The 14,141-nt window shown below is 50.7% G+C and overlaps 1 protein-coding gene across 1 annotated transcript; it reads right to left on the bottom strand.

Moving 5' to 3' along the window:
- Nucleotides 1–3,852: 3,852 nt before the first annotated feature.
- On the bottom strand, nucleotides 3,853–8,864 carry Krtdap (keratinocyte differentiation associated protein). The gene is made up of 8 exons (XM_050119067.1): nucleotides 8,821–8,864; nucleotides 8,659–8,713; nucleotides 6,814–6,945; nucleotides 5,150–5,188; nucleotides 5,022–5,063; nucleotides 4,824–4,868; nucleotides 4,153–4,200; nucleotides 3,853–3,891 (listed from the first exon to the last, which is right to left on the bottom strand). The coding sequence occupies exons 1-8, from the start codon at nucleotides 8,862–8,864 to the stop codon at nucleotides 3,853–3,855; spliced, it is 444 nt and encodes a 147-aa protein (XP_049975024.1).
- Between the last annotated feature and the right edge of the window lie 5,277 nt (nucleotides 8,865–14,141).

Raw genomic sequence — 14,141 nt, 5'->3', positions numbered from 1 at the left:
TTCATCAGGTGATGAAAGGAGACAGAGACAGAGACCCACATTGGAGCACTGGACAGAAATCTCAAGGTCCAAATCAGGAACAGAAGGAGAGAGAGCACGAGCAAGGAACTCAGGACCGCGAGGGGTGCACCCACACACTGAGACAATGGGGATGTTCTATCTGGAACTCACCAAGGCCAACTGGCCTGGGTTTGAAAAAGCCTAGGATAAAACCAGACTTGCTGAACATAGCAGACAATGAGGACTGCTGAGAACTCAAGAACAATGGCAATGGGTTTTTGATCCTACTGCACGTACTGGCTTTGTGGGAGCCTAGGCTGTTTGGATGCTCACCTTACTAGACCTGGATGGAGGTGGGTGGTCCTTGGACTTCCCACAGGGCAGGGAACCCTGAGTGCTCTTTGGGCTGATGAGGGAGGGGGACTTGATTAGGGGAGGGGGAGGGAAATGGGAGGCGGTGGCGGGGAGGAGACAGAAATCTTTAATAAATAAATAAATAAAAATCTTAAAACACACACACAAAAAAGAAAACTGTAACTATAAAAAAAAAAGAAAGAAAAGGGGAGGAACGTTCTGGGACTTCAGGCTCCTGACATCAAGCCCAGCTACACCTCGTTATCTCCCATCAGTCAGACATCTCCTCGTTCGTTCTCACATATGAGTTCCCGCTTTGCTTCCATCCTCGGAAGTCTGGCTGAGACCATCTGAACCAGTGTCTCCTAAGTACAATTTCTAAGGCCCCAAATAAAGTCATTTTTACTTCCGTAGTTTCTGAGTTTGGGTTGATTGACATGTTTTTAAGACCCCCCCTTTTCTTCCTTTTAAAATCTCATCACTCAATGAATGTCTTTTAAAGACCTTACCCCTTCTCCATACTTTTGAGTGCCCATTTTTTTTGTGTGTATTGTATTGGCAGATCTTGTGTATCTTTTTCTGTAATGATCATTCATTTATAGTTTCCTCACTTGTGTATCCTTGTTAGTTAACCAGAGGGAAGCCTGTAAACACATGTGTGACCTGGGCCAGCAGGTTGTTCTTCAGTGACAGGATCTTAACGGGAAGGTGACGGGGACAGGGGGGAGAATGGTGGAGAAGATAGAAGACGGAGCAGGTGATTGGGACGTCTTGAATGAGCAAACAGCATCCTCTGTACTGTTTGCAGGGGAGAGACGGCCAAGGTCAGCAGAAGGCTAGGTCAGACAGTGTTAGCCAAGAGCATGTGGGACACCTCCGACACAGCGGCCTAAGGACTGATATCCACAGCCCAAGGGGAAGAGTCGGGTCCCCAGAAGACACAGCCTTGGCTCCAATGAGGCTCTGACTCCACCAACAGACAAGTCCATTCCTGGACAAGGACTGAAGTTCCCCTTGTCCCTTCACCAGGTCCACCTGGTCCCCCACATGCACACGTGGTGGTTGGTCTGACTCTCCACCCGTGTCCATAGGCTACTCATTTCATAGACCAGCAAGGAGAGCAGATGCCGAGTTTTGTCAGTGGATGCATGTAAGTATGTATGGATGTGTGAATGAATGGATGCAGGGACGGATGCATGTACAACCGTCCCTGCACGCACAGGTGGATACGTGCATGGATATTCACGGAAGTATAGGTACATGGATGAATGATGGATGGATGGCTAGATGCATGAATGGATGATGTACAAACGCATGATAGATGGGTGGAAGGATTCACAGGTGCAAGGCTGAATGCCTGGATGGGCGGGTGAGTGGGTGGGTGAGGAAATGCCTCAGTGGGTAGGTCTCTGGTTGAACGTGGGAGCTGGAGAGGACAGATAGTAAAGTGTCTACTGTATGTCGGGCCCTGTACAAGGGAACTTTTTATGCTTACTTCATTTAACCTTGATGCAAGACTACAGTGTAATTGTTAGCGCTCTTGTTTATTCCTTCTCTCATTTCAGATACATACACACAAGCTGAGACAGCCCAGAGTCACGGCACTCGTTTCTTTACTTACAACTTTCCAGAGAGAGAGAGAGAGAGAGAGAGAGAGAGAGAGAGAGAGAGAGAAATAAAGAAGCGGAGGGGAGGGAAGGGAAGGGAGGGGNGGGAGGGGAAAGGAGGGGAGGGGAGGGGAGAGGAGGGGAGGGGAGGGGAAAGGAGGGGAGGGGAAAGGAGGGGAGGGGAAAGGAGGGGAGGGGAGGGGAAGGGAAGGGAACAGAAGGGCAGGGAAGAGATTTTAAATGGGTCACATGATTTAAGCTGGGTGCCGAACCTTGGGTTCCAGACAGCTCCATCACACTAAACTGTCACAAATGTGTTTATATTTTCAGAAGGTGGTGGGGATGGTGTCATAGGTCAGGGAGAAAGTTTGAATTGATGGGCATCTTACTAAGAAGAACATATCTTCATCATGTCTGAGATGGTCAGACAATACTAAAGCACAAGGGAATCTCTTGATCACTTAAATTTGGAACCAGTCCCCACAATGAAATTAACAAATTGTTTCTCTTTGAGTCATTCTCTCTTCCCAGTGAAAGTTTATGTTTCTTATTCCTTCCTCCCTCCTTCCGTCTTCCCTCCCTCCCTTCCTTTTTTCCTTCCTTCTTCTCTCCCTCCTTCCATTTCTTCCTCCTTCTCTCCCTTCCTCTCTCCCTTCGTTTCTCCCTCCCTCCCTCCCTTCTTTTCTTCCTTCCTTCCTTCCGTCTTCCCTCCCTCCCTTCCTTCCTTCCCTTTTTGAGCCTGCGACTAAAGTCTTGCACCCCCACACCCTGCCCAAGTTAAGGTTTAAAACCCAGAGGGTGGAGGAGAGAAAGCTCAGTCTGTAAATCATCTATCACACAAACATGAGGGTGTGAGCATTGAGGTCCTCAACACCCATCTGAAAGCTGGAGTTGGCTGTGCATGTCTGTAACCCTAGTACTAGGGGTGGGATAAGGAAGGACAGGCAGACCCTGAGAATTCACTCAGTCTAGGGTGTTGATGAGCTCCAAGTTCAGTGAGAAGCCTCAAAAGATAAGCTGAAACCAATAGTGGAAAACACTGAGGTCACACACACAGAGACACACAAACACACACACACACAATCATCCTTTTTAAATTTTTCTGTAAAACTTGAACCCCCTCCCTCAGCTTCTAGCTGACTAGGGTTACTACCTTCCACTCATGATTTTGGAAGTCACTTGGCTAAACAACAAAGTAGTATCCTCCCTGCCAGCTCTCCCCTATGCACACACAAACCAGTGTAGCTATAGGCAGCACCTCTAATCATGGTCGTCCTGGGAACAAGAATCTAGAGACTGTCTTATAGGACTCAAACCAACTGAAGCCGCCACTCTCTTATTTAGGCCTGCATAAGTGTCTTTTGGTCAAAAACTTCACCCTCAGGTGAGGCTAATATGCCATTTGGACCGGCGTCCTAAGAGCCTGGGAATTCAATGGAGCATCGCATCCCTCATCCGCAGTCATCATCCCTCATCCCCAATCACTATCCCTCACTCCTAACACTGCCGGATTTCCTCACCTCTTCAGTGCTCCCATATGTTACTCTTGCAGAGGTGGATCCAGCTCATCCCTCATCTCGAGCTGACAGGTAACTCGTGAATAAACTCTAGGAACTTGACTTAGGAGGTTAGCTCACTGCGCAAGATGGATTCCTTCCCGTTTCCTCCCACCTATCTGCTTACAGTCCTCTCAGAACTAATTCTTCTTCGTTTTCCCCCAGAGCCCAGTAGGATAAGGACAGAAACACAGATCCAGGAGCCACTAGACTGGTGAAAAACACTTTATTGGAGGTACTGAGCCAGGGGAGATTTGCCGTAGAATGGACGTCGGATTCCACGCTAGTGTCCTCTCCGTGGGGTCAGCCTAGGTCCTAGGTCTTAAAGAGAATGATCACTGGGAATCAGGAACTGCACTTCTCAGTCCTTTTACCTGAAGGGCAAGGGGTGTAGGTCAGATTGGGGACCCCCCAGGGTTGGAACCCTATAACAAAGTCAGAATGGGTGGGGCTTCCTTGGAAAAGAATTCTCAGCTTGGTCTGAGTTTCCATTATCTTCAGAATATAGTATCTGAGATGGCTCTGAACCGTGGGGAAAGGGCCTTCCTTTCTTCAGAGTCCCCACACCCCCTCCCAAATCCTCTGCCCCTTCCCTCACCCCAGTCTCCTCACGTCTGAATGAGCATCACTCTTACCTTAGGGAAGAACTCCCAGTTGATGAAAGGTAAAGCCTTTTTGAACATCTGAAAGAATGAGGTCAAGTAAGCAGCCATCAATGAATGAACAAGGATCAGTAAATACCAAATGAGCAAGGATCAGTAAATGCTCACTAAATGAGTGAGGATCAGTAAACGCTCACTGATGCAGCAGGGATGGGTGACCACTCACTGGAATCACACACTGGTGCGCTCACTGAGTGTCACGTTGCTATTGGCTGGCTTTATGAGCACAGTCAGAGCCCACATTCTGGAAGCCTCTCTCCATGTCTGTCCGGCATCTGCCGCTATGCAAACATGCCTTCATTTAGACATCAGAGCAGCCTCCCCAGGCCAGCATCACCTCCATCTCTCGCATCCCAGATGAAGACACGGAGGCGGTTGCAAGGGGTCACATATAAAGCGCAGAGCCAAGGGCACTAGATCTGGGGGGCGCCTCTGAATCAACTTTCTTGGTTTGGGCAAACCCATTTCTTCATGAGGAATGAGAGGGCTCAGATAAAATGTTGGTTTGTTTCAAGTCAGGATCTTAACTATGTAGCCCAGACTGGCCTTGGATTCACAGTCCTCCCACCCCAGGCACGGGAGTGCTGGAATTACAGGCACGCTCCACCATGCCTCCATGCCTCCAATACAACCTCAGGACTCACATCAGTGAGGGCATGCCAGTTCAGGAAGTCATCAGTCTTGAAGGCCTGTGGGGGAAGAAAGAGAGGCCAGAAGCCAGTCAGTTCCAGAGGCCCCCGTGCATCACCCAGCACGATGGAAGACGGGCCCAGGAACTTCGCAAGCGGTCTCCTCTGTGAGGTGGGCGAGCCGTGGGTGCCACGCTAGGGAATCATACTCACAGACTGTAGTTTGTCAAGGTTCAGGAACTGACTGTTAAAGCCCTAGGCAAAAAAGCAGGGTGTTACGGAAGTCACGGAGGAGACGGAGATGGGGACACAGCAGAGAGTATGGGAAAACAGGTATTTACCTCTGATCCCGCAGCGTAATTGCCAACGGTCGTCTCTTCCTGAGGAGACAAATGACCCTGGTGAGCCCTTCTCCCTGGCACGCCCCCCTCTTCTTCCTTCTTTGTAAGCTGGTCCCCAAGAGGCACCGCCCATTGTCTCTCACTGGGGCCCCAGTGCCAGCCCCATTCTCGTCCAGGACACCCAGTTGCTGGCAGTGGATGGGAAGGGTGGAGAAGGAACCCCAGCTAACAAAACCAGCTAGTATTGTTTGGCAGTTGATTTTCTAGGTGCCAAAACGCCCATGCTTGTTGGCCCGGCTGGGTGGAGACCAGCGTGCTAGCAGGAGCCAAGCCCCTAAGGTGAGCCGCCTGCCCTACAGGCTGAATCTCCTCTTCTAGTCCCTAAAAACTCTGCCCCTCCACCTTACTGACCCCCTTATCCCTTCCTCCCCATGGCAGGGATCACAAACACGTGGCCCTCTGGGCAGGGTCCCAGTGCACAGAGCTTAGCAGTTTGGCACTGTTGTTTTAAATTTGAATTAAGTTCGGGCAGGAGGGGCCTGAAGTGATGGCTCAGAGGTTAAGAACTCCTACTGCTCCTGTTGAGAACCCCAGTTTGGTTCCCAGTACCGTCATTAGGAGTCTCACAACTGCCTGTGACTCCAGGTCCACAAATAAGACATTCTTCTGGCCTCCGCCAGCTCTGGTGTGTCCATGCACACACACAGACACATACATACACTCTTAATTAAAACTAAACTGACTTTATCTTATCAAAAGACATTTTAGCCTGAATTAAACTAAAAGGCCCACTTATATCCTTCCTATACAGAAAAGCCTTGTGTGTATATATATCAGTGTGTGTGTGTGTGTGTGTGTCAGGGTCCACCTATGTAGCCTGAATGAACCTCAAACTCCTGATTCCCCTACCTCAGCCTCTCAAGTGCTGAAATCACAGTTGTACTCCACTATGCCCGGCTAATTGTTAAGAAGTAAGAATTCATAAATAAACACAGATTTCCTGTTTCTCATGAAAAGTATAAGGCTCCATCCACCGTGGGTATATTCTGTCAACTTAACCACAGTCTGATGGCATAGAGACCCAATCCCCATAGACCTGCCAAAGTCCTCCAGCTCCCTTGAGATGCAAGCAGATCCTGTTTCCCTGAGGCTTTGTGCTCAAACCCAGTTAAGCCCATGCCCCTTGCCTTAGATCCTTAAACCCAAGAAGAACATTCTTCCTTCTCTAAAGAGAAGACAGAGGCAGAGGAACTCTGAGGGTCCTCTCTGTCCAGGGACCCAAAAGGAGTCTAGACCAGCAGGGAGCCTTCATCTGGAAGCTACTCAGTATGTTAGAGAGGAAGGCTGGATTGGGGGATCCCAACGACCCACCTCAGCTTCCAGCTCCCCCACCCTGCACCTTACCATTCTCTCCAGATATATAAACATTGCTGCCCCAAAGGTCTTCCCAGAATTGTTCTCTACTGTTCCCTCCCTCCTTTTGCACCAAGCTACATGCCCATGCTCTCCCGCTTCCTTCCTCCCTCCCTCAGAACCCCAACTTCTCATCCAGCTCCAAGAATCCATCCAACAAATAAGAATTACTTCTCCAGCAATGGGCAGGAAACCCCAAGGGACAGCTGCGTGACAAGTCTAAGAAAGGCTAATGCAGGTGGGGTGCTCACCTCGGCACCCCCCAGGGCAGCTCCCTGGGCAGCATGCAACGCCAAAAGAGCGAGGAGAGCCACGGCGGGAAGAATTTGGATCTTCATGGTGTCAGGTTTGGGGTGCTCTGAGGCGGGGCCTCGCTGGTGGCCCTTTATATTAGCAAGGAGGTGGCTATGAGAATGAATAGGGTTCCCACCCTACTGACTCACCCCCCTATCATGTCACCCACCCCTGAGGCTCCGGGAGGGGGAGGCATAGACTGTTCCCAGTATATCTGTGATTTCTCAACTCTCATTCCTCCCCAGGCTCTTGCAAGATGAGGCTGCCATGGGTCTGTCCATGCACAAGCTGATGGGATGGAGACAGGTTAGGCCTGTCCCTGCAAGAGCTGACATACAAGCAAGCGCGCCTTCTGCATCTGCCTCTTTTTCTCTATCCCTCACGCTTGTGTGCCTCCACCCTGACAAATCCCTCTAAAGCCCTTGGACTGGTATAAGGCCTTCCACACTGCAGGCTCCACCTGCCCTTCCGACTTTTCTCTTCTGTCCTCTTCACATACCCCATATGCTGGCTAAATCGGACTCCTTCCCAAGCACGCCCCTTCCTCTTCCAGGCATCTGTCTGAGCCTCTCATCTCTCTCTCCCTCTCTGTTTCTTCCTTCCTTTCCTTGCAGTTTTTTAAAATAGGGTCTCGTGTAGCCCAGGCTGGCTCACTATGTAGACAAGGATAACCTTAAACTCCTGATCCTCCTCCTCGACCTCCCAAGTACTGCGATTGTTCACAGACATCACCACGGCGACCTAAACCGTCCCTCAGTCCTAAAGTGCCTTTTGTTTGTCTCCAGTTCTCAGAATTCAACATCCCCTGTGGGTGAAGTTTCCCTGGCTGCTCCCATTATCCCTACCTATCCCTTCTCAGAACTGTTTGTATCTCTCTGAATCACACACATGCCTGAGTTTAATTTCTCTTGTTTCTTTCTTGAAATACTAAGCCTCATACATGTGTGTGTTGTGTGGACATGTGAGTAGGAGAAGCATACTTTACAGATAGATAGATAGATAGATAGATAGATAGATAGATAGATAGATAGATAGATAGGCAGGCAGACAGATAGGCAGATAGATAGATAGATAGATAGATAGATAGATAGATAGATAGATAGATAGATAGGCAGGCAGACAGATAGGCAGATAGATAGATAGATAGATAGATAGATAGATAGATAGATAGATAGATAGATAGGCAGACAGATAGGCAGACAGATAGGCAGATAGATAGATAGATAGATAGATAGATAGATAGATAGATAGATAGACAGACAGACAGAGATATATCTCCAAGGTTCTCTATCTATCCAGGCTGGGCTCAAACTCACTACACAGCCAAGGATGACCTTGAACTTCTGAGCCTCCTGCCTCCACCTCCTGGGAGCTGGGGTTACAGCCTTGCACTACCACATCTGGTTTATGTGATGCTGGGACTCAAACCCATGTTGTGTAAACTGCATGTTACGCAAGCACTCTACCAACTGAGCTGTAGCCCCGGCCCAGGCACTGTGCACGAATCCCCTTTCTCTCCATTAGCACCGCGCCTTCCACACAATGCTGTGGAGACTGGGGCATTAGAATTGCATCCACTCGTCCTTTGGTCCAGCTCTGCACTCTCCTCTCTTGGCCTGGACCCTGCATTATTACCCAGGTGTTGCTCCTGGGAGTTTAGATTAAGATGACCCTAGGAAGATGAGGAAACCAGAAACACAGAGGAGCAGAAACAAGTGTCCCAGAGACGGAGCTGGAGGAGCATCTGTGCTGGCCTGACCTCTGAGCATCTGCTCCCTGAAAGGTTCCACTTCCCACCCCACCCTTAGCGGGAGTGGGATCACCTCAAAGTGGCAAAACAGCTCGATGATGCAACCTCTGCAATGAGGTCCAGATGGCCCAACCGGTGTCACAAGGAGGTACCAGGACAGAGACTAGCGCTGTTCTGGCAGAGCAACCCCTTATCTGAGGGTTGGGTTCCTTACCGCAACCTGAGGCAGCGGGCCTTGGGTGGGAGGGCTCGAGTCATTCCTGAGGAATCTCTATGAACCCCTGCTGTCCTCACCTCCCAGGACCTCGTTTGCCTCACAAAGCCTCTCCTGTAGGCACAGAGCGTCCCCCACTTTGCCAAAGCCACAGGAGGACACAGCCTGGGGAACACCCACTTTGCAGGATGACCGAGTGACTGTGGACGCTCCTGGAGGGGACAAAGAAAGAGAATAAAGTGAGGTGGGTGGAGTTCCTCCCAGAGGGTTTTCTGGAGGACACGGGTTTTGTGAGAAGGTGGATTCATTCTGTTTAACTAATTAGCAGTGCCTGCCCAGCTCACGGGAGCCTTTGGGTCAGGGCAGTGTGAACAAAAGCCCTGGAAGAAGCAGGAGACGCAGACGAGAACAGATGTTATGCTAATCAGCTCCATTTAGACATGCTAATGGTGGAGTCTGATTTCCTCCCTGGCTCACAGGCCTGCACATGCACGGTGCCCAAACACGGACCAGCCAGCACCAGCACCACATCGCCATGGCGCTGCTTGGCTCTGGACTCTGCCCTGTGGTGGGCTGGCGTAGCATACTGACATCTCATTGATGTTTTCCTTTCCGTCTTATGGTACCAACAACATTACCAGTTCTGCCGCTGTGGCAGGCCTTGTGCTAAATATTCTGAGGGCATGATCTCATCGAATTATCAGAAGTTCCAGGAGATAGGCACTATAATTACCCACATTCTGTGGGTGGGGGAGCCACTGCAAATATGGAGCTTAAATAACTCAACCGAGGTCGCGTGGCTGGTGTGGGTGTGTGGCAGGGCCAGTGTGAGGGCCCTGGGATTCCAAGACCTGAGCTGGGTCTCTGATAGTCCATTGCTCCCCGTGCAGTAGTGTCTCTCAAAATGCTTTAGCATTCGGTATGAATTAGAGCCCTGACCAGAGAGTGCAGGGCAGGCTCAGTAAACCCCCACACCCCGCCTCCCCCCGCCCCCCCCCTCCGGCCAAATGAGCTTTGTGACCTAAGCTCCAAGCATGTAAGTATTAATCTAAATGAATCCAGGCAGATGCTCTCAGCCAACAAAAAGAACCGACCTAGCCAGGCACGGTGAAGGACTGTCATCCAGGTACTCCAGAGCTGAGGCAGGAGGATGCAAAGCTCAAGGTGTACCTGGGCTGTAGACTGAATTCAAGGCCAGCCTGCCGTGTGTCATAATGAAGAGTCAAAGAGGGCTACGCATGTGCCTTGGTGGTAGAGCATGCTCAGGTGCCTGGACTCCACCCATGAAGGAGTTTGAGTGTGGCTCAGTGACAGAGCATCTTCAAAGGCCCTGAGTCCAATCTGCAGGACTGGGCAGCAGCGCATGGGGGGGGGGCGCTGCTGGCATTTGGCAACTGTGTGTCCTACAGTAAACCTACAATTAATTAGCTCAGTTTCCACAAGTCCCACACAGAAAACCATCTTCCCACACCAAGTACGTCTTTCAAAGTAATGTTCTAGCTGGGTGTGGTGGCCATAGGGGCCTGGAGATCTGGAGTCCAGCCTGGGCTCCATGGCAAGATCCTATGTCAGCAAACAAACAACGGAAAAGTTTGACCAAACAAAGATCGTCCTCCACCTTGGACCCCGTGTTTGTCGCTGTCGTGTACCCCTAAACACAAACCCATCTGCTCGGGTATTCCACGCAAAGAATCCTGGCCCCTTGCAGAGGCCAAAGCTGGCTGCATCGGTCTGCTGACCCTTGTCACCTTCCAGATGATCCAAACATTGTGTCTGTACGTACTGGGGACTGAACCGAGGGCTTTGTCCGTGCTCGGCAGAACTACTCCTGAGCTACAGACGCCCTCAGCTCTCTTTTGCTGTTCTCTTTTTTACACTTAGCGTGTGGGAGGTGCGCATTTGTGTGGAGCTCAGAAGACAACTCAGGAGTCAGTTCCGGCTTTCTACCGGCCGAGTCGTCTCGTCAGCCTTCTTTTATCTTTTGTGACAGGTTCAGGGTTCTAAACCAGGGGCTGGAGACATGGTGCGGTCAGTGAACTGCTTGCCACGTACGCACGAGGTCTGGAGTCGGATCCCTGGAACTCATGAAAAGAGCTGTACCGTAAGCTGTATAGTGTGTGGATTCCTGGGCTCACTATCCAGGCAGCCCAGGAATCCACTAGTGAGCCAGTGGGAGCCCCTGTCTCAGCAACTAAGTGATGGCTCCTGACATGAGCTTGTGTGTTACAACCAAATGAGCGTGAATTCTCTCTCTCTCTCTCTCTCTCTCTCTCTCTTACACAAGCATGGATGTGCATGTGCATACACACACACACACACACTTTCTTGAGCTTTCCGTCCTCCTTCCTCAGCCTCCCAAGCAGCTGGAAAGATAGGTTCAACTCCCTGGTGAAATTTCAGGAGTGAACCGATTTCTGTGCTAAGCACTGATGTGTCTTCCTCTCCACACGCCTGGCCTTCCTCCATCCACAGTGCCTTGGTGACTTTGTGCTCCCCAAGTATCCAGTGTCCAACAGAGTGAGCGGAGGGATAGGCAGGTCTCAGGAAGGGCCGTCACAACAGTTCAGTCGTGGAGTGGGGGAGGAGCAGGGAAAGTCTCCCAGGATCCCACTCTGCTTTGAATGAATACAGAAAGACCCATCTCTAGGTCGAGTCATTCCCGTTCCTTCTCCAAGAACATCAGTAAACCCCTGTTTTCTCACCGCCTGCCCCGACCCATCCCAAATGTGACAGAACTTGAATGTGGGTAGGAGGTGAGGCCCAGCCCTGATTGCTACACCATGACAGGTACTGAGGCCAGAGCCTCCTGGGTATCCGGGCTAGGGACGCACACCAGAGAGTCAGTGGGGACAGATGGGGGCATCCCTGGAGAGAGACGGGGGTCTAGAGTCTCAGGAGAGGGTGCAGGGCAATTAGAGTTAGGGAGAACGGCCTCCGGCCAGTGTCAATCATTACCACACTCCGGGAAACAGCAGAGCCGCAGCACGCCCTCCTCCCACTTGGAACCTAAACTCCCAGGAAGACTTCCTGGGTCGGTCCCGAGGACACTGAACTCCAGTCCCATAAAGATTTCTTGAGCAGACACTTTAGGCCTCAGTATTGGGAAGTCAAGAAAGACAAGAACCAGCCCTTCCGGTCCTGCTCCGCGGAGGAGGCAAAGAATCACCTAACAAAACAAACAAGTACCGGAGGATAGGAACAGGTGCTGGGAGGCAAACAAAGGGATGGGGGGGGGGGGACCAAGTCCTAGGGAGGCGCCTGTGAACTGAGACGGGCCAGTTAACTACTGGGGGTGGGGAGAGCTGGACCTGGTGCCCGAGGCAGGAGCATTCAAAGCCTGTACTACGGAGCCAGCATGGGCAACTCAGATGAGAGCCTGTCTCGAAATAAAACGTACCGCCCGAAAGCTGGGCCATCATGCATACTGTCTGAATTTGAATCCCGGGAAAAAGAGGCCTGACTCTGGCAAGTTATCCCCCTGACCTACACACACTGTGTGGCACGTGTGTACCCATGTGTGCACGCACACACAAACACACAGTAAACATGTAATGAAACATTTTAATTAGAAAAGTAAAAAGAAGGTTGAAGATACAGCTCTGTGGGGAGCTGGGCGGTGGTGCCACCCGACTTTAAGCCCAACAGTCGGGAGGCAGGCAGTGAATTCGAGGCCAGCCTGGTCTACAGGGTGTGTTTCAGGATTGCCAGGTCTCGGAAAAACCACACAAAACAAACAAACACACACAAAAAAAAAAAAAAAACTCCGTGAGGAAAAGCGGGGGAAGAAGGAGAGAAATACCAATACCCAATTATTCTGTCACCTCGCAAGCCTCTCACACCACGTTCTGGTCTTTGAAGGCATAGACCACCTTGTCTAGCGCCAATGAAGCTTAAAAGTTGGAACCTCAGAGGCTCCAGCAAAAGCTAAGGGAGCTAGGAGCAAGGGACCACTGCCCATTATTGGAGGGCCCCTTATACCGGACAACCTCACGTTAAACTTCAAAGGACCAGGAACGTCCCCTAAGAGTCGGAAGCCATAGGGATCCTCGTTAATTGGCCCTAGGAGACCTGGGTTCCCAACCAGTTCTTAGTCACATTCGCACAGCAGGAAGCCCTGTCAAGCGAGAACCAGGATTTCTACCAGGTTCGGACTCTCGTCTGCCCCCATGTGGCTGTGGTGAGGTACTGCAAAGCCCTCAGTACAGGTAGATGAACACCCCAGAGACTCGATTTAAAAACCAAATTAAGGCGAAGATAGAGCGAAGGAGTAAACCATGATTTCCGCTCCGGAATGTAGGTTTGATCAGGTGGCTTTCCTGAGTCAGCTTAGGGCCAGGTTTCTTTCACCGATTCACAACGTATTCGAACCTTGTGTCTAACTACAACCGCAGACAGCGCTGCCAAGCACTTAGCGAGCTTGAAGACGGCTCAGGACCCACAAAGTTGTCATGGTTTCTTGTCTTTCTCTTGCTTCCTGCTCCCCTGCATGGATATCGGGAGTGGAAGGACAGTGATAGGGGCTCCTCCATTTAGGCACCCTGTACCAGTTCCATGAAACACAGAGCTGCCTATCCCTGTCCCTTGGGCTTCTCAGCCTGTGCCCAGGGCCCGCGCCACTTCCTCTGGGTCACCGCCCGGCCTTCCTCAGCAACACAGAGGTGGTTTCATGGCAAGGGAGTGGTTTTGGCTCCCCCTTCACTCCCCAGCTTCCTAACCACTGCCACCATCTGCTCGTCCCCGCGCAACCATGACGTGCCCCGACATATTCTCCACCAGTCCTTGCTGTTCTATCTCGCCCTGCCCCCGTGTATCTCCACCCCCAAAACTGCCGGTTTTTTTTGAACAGTCTCCTGACTGCGACCTCCTTCTTTGAGCTGTTGCCCTATTGCCCTTTCAGGCCACCAAACATCTACAGCTACTGTTGAAAAACCCTCGTTTTCAAGGGCGGTGGGAAAAATCCCCCAGTCTCAATAATTCAGGCCAACAGATGCAATCAGCAAGAGGTGTCTTTATTGATTGATTACACAGGCGCCTGTGGGTGCAACAGTAGCTTACGCCAATGCACACCCGGGGAAAATTCAAACAGCCATATTTATAGGGAAAAATGATTACATAAGAGGGTAGTATAGCACAAGCATTTCATTGGCTCTCAAATTGGTGGGCTTAGCTCATCCTGGGAATGGCCCCATGTCTATTCTCGAATTTCCTCGAAAAAAACATAAAGATAAAACACCCTGCAGCGAGTTGACAATTTAGATAGGATATCTTGTGTGTGGGGGGTGGAGTATCCCTTCTCCTTAGTCCCGAAAAACCACAAAGCT

This window comes from Alexandromys fortis, unplaced genomic scaffold (assembly GCF_014885135.2).
Source record: "Alexandromys fortis isolate MF-2015 unplaced genomic scaffold, M_Fortis_MF-2015_v1.1 scaffold_140, whole genome shotgun sequence".
In the NCBI taxonomy this organism is placed as follows: Eukaryota; Metazoa; Chordata; class Mammalia; order Rodentia; family Cricetidae; genus Alexandromys; species Alexandromys fortis.
This window is presented reverse-complemented; position numbering and strand designations above follow the sequence as displayed.